The following is a 2,470-nucleotide window of genomic DNA, read 5'->3' as shown; positions in this document are numbered from 1 at the left end:
GCCGTGGCGATGCCCGACGCGGTGCTGGTGATGGGCGTGAGCGGCGCGGGAAAGTAGGTCTGGGGCCCGGGGTACGGGGACCGAGGCCCTGGGGACCTCACCCTTCCCGAGGAGGAGCCCGGGGCCGCGCGCCAGCTGCGGACTTGCCGGGCTGGCCTCGCGGCCCGGGGCGCCCCCGTGAGCGGGTGGCAGGCTCTGAGCCGGAAGGCGCTGTGTCCGCGGGGGAGGCGGGAGCGCGGCTGCAGGCGTCGGAAAGGAGGCGAGGACCGCGGAGAGATCGCGGTGCTTCCGGGCGGATCCGGGCCGCCCCGAGACTAGACAGTTAGCCTTTGACTTCCTAACGACCGGAATCTGACCATGTGCCCCTGTCCAAAAACACAGCCCCTGCAGGATCCAGCTATAGGACTGAAAGACACAATCCGACTAAAATACAACCTTCTGTGGCCTTTCTCTGATTTTCTGAATCAAGAAATGCTTGTGTGGTCAGGAATCTATGAAAAACTCCAATAAAGTAGCTTTAGCTTTCCAACATTACTGTAATTTTAGCCCCTAAGACAGGAAATCTTAAATTGAAATAAAACATAGACCCCAGGACTGGGGTGTAGCTCAGTGTTAGAGCTCTTGCCTAGCACACTCGGTTGGACACCCAGCACCTCAGACAAAACAAAACGGAGCACCAGAGCCCCTGATAGCTGTGGTATGAGCTGAAGAAACTGAGCAGTGTAGGCCTGTCCCGTAATGTGATGCAGGGAGAGCTGGTTCTAATGATGCCTGGCTGTACGAGGTTGGCAGTTGATGCACCACTGTCATCCTTGTTCGACGTGGGTCTAAAGCATGTTGTTGACAGCTTGTGATATTCGTGTGTTCAGTAGTTGTTCACTGAGCTCAACCCTTACCGTTTGTCATCGTCAGGATGAACAGAGCAGCTGGAATCCCTGTCCCCGAAGAGTTAACGTTCCTGTGTGGCAGGCAGAGAATACAGAACAGATACACGCACAGTGCGTCTGCTGCTGACAGGTGCTCAGGGAAGAATTACAGAGGGGAGCAGGGAAGACTGGTGAGAAAGCGCACTGGAGGAAGACTGTCAGAGAGTGAGGGGTGCGCCCTGTAGGAGGGCTGGGGGAAGCAAAGGGAGCCGAAGGGAGCCACTGTGACTCAGAAAAGGGAGAGATGGACATGAAGTCGCTGCACTGAAGAGATGCAGTTGTATCCTGGAGGTGTTTGGAAGGAGAATCAGAGTGATGTGTTTGTAGCTTGGACGTGGGGTACGAGCACAAGAGAGGAGTGGATTGTGAACCAAGATTTTAGGCGTGGGTAACTGGGAGAGGGAGCTGCTCCAGGCTGAGGTTGGGAAACAAGATGGAGCAGATTTGGAGAAAAAGTTTCAGGACCCCAGGGCCAGGTGTCCAAGTGGATTTGTCAAGGATGGTTAGATACCTAAGTCTGGACTTGGGACAACTTCAGGTGAAAATCCGGGAATCTTGAGTGTGTGGAGGTATTTAAAGACATAACGTGGAGATCAGGAAGAGTGAGGACAGGTACGGAGGCCAGCCTGGGGCTCACCTCATCAGAGAGATGTGTCAGATGCTGCTGACTGAGTAATAAAATGACTGAGAATTGATTATGTTAATCATAGGATATAGCAGCACTGAGTTCTTCGGTGACTTTGTGAGTCCCTATTTGAACCCCACAGGAGTTTTAATCATACATCATGACATTTGGAAAAGGAATTGCCACAGCCTAATGGCTTAAGAAAATGATAAAATAGAAGGGTGTATTTAAAACACTGTTAAAATGAAATGACATAGAGTAGAAAGTTTACCTGTTTACATGTCCAGTACTGTGTGTGTCTGCTGCTTTCCCCTCCCCACGTGACCAGAAAAAACCTGTTTCTCTTTGTTCACTGCATGTCCAGACAGTTCTGCGCGTAGGAAGTGCTCAGTAAATATTTGTTGACTTTGAATATGAATGAGCTACTTGAGCATCAGCAGTGGTAATTTTCTTCATGTATAAAAAATGGTTTTCATTAGAAGAGAATTTTATTTTAAAAGTGTCATCGTAAACTGCAAGGATGTCCGTTAACATCACAAACATGCCAAAGGAAAACCTGTGTCCTCAAATGCCCACCTAACCCACCCAAACATCTGCAACCTACCCTCTGCTGACCTTCTATGCCCCACTTTTAAAAAGTTAATTTTTCTTTTTTAAAAAAGAGAAAGACAGGGACATGTTGGTAAATGCTGGCTGTCCACATTCACATAGGGACAGTGTCATTTCTGAGCCCAGTGTACAGAGAAAGGGGGTAAAGCTGGAACTGTGTGCACTGCTGCGCAGGGCCAAGCACCCTTGAGTCACAGCAGAGCGAAGGGAGCACAGAGGTTTCCTTTTTTCCCTGCAGAGCACCGTGGTGCTGTTTCTTTTCTTTTTTTTTTTTTTTTTTTTGTTTTTTTTTTTTTTCTCCAGTACCGGG

At 49.7% G+C, this 2,470-nt stretch overlaps 1 protein-coding gene across 1 annotated transcript in view; it reads left to right on the top strand.

Moving 5' to 3' along the window:
• The first annotated feature begins 6 nt into the window (after positions 1-6).
• Positions 7-2,470, top strand: part of Idnk (idnK, gluconokinase homolog (E. coli)) — a 21,138-nt gene continuing 18,674 nt past the window's right edge. The window contains exons 1-2 of the mRNA XM_013516000.1: positions 7-53; positions 913-1,017. Coding sequence (XP_013371454.1) covers positions 10-53; positions 913-1,017 — 149 coding nt within the window. The 5' untranslated portion in view covers positions 7-9. The remainder of the gene's footprint in view (positions 54-912; positions 1,018-2,470) is intronic.

Source organism: Chinchilla lanigera, unplaced genomic scaffold (assembly GCF_000276665.1).
Source record: "Chinchilla lanigera isolate Chin_1 unplaced genomic scaffold, ChiLan1.0 scaffold00031, whole genome shotgun sequence".
Taxonomy (NCBI): Eukaryota; Metazoa; Chordata; class Mammalia; order Rodentia; family Chinchillidae; genus Chinchilla; species Chinchilla lanigera.
This window is presented reverse-complemented; position numbering and strand designations above follow the sequence as displayed.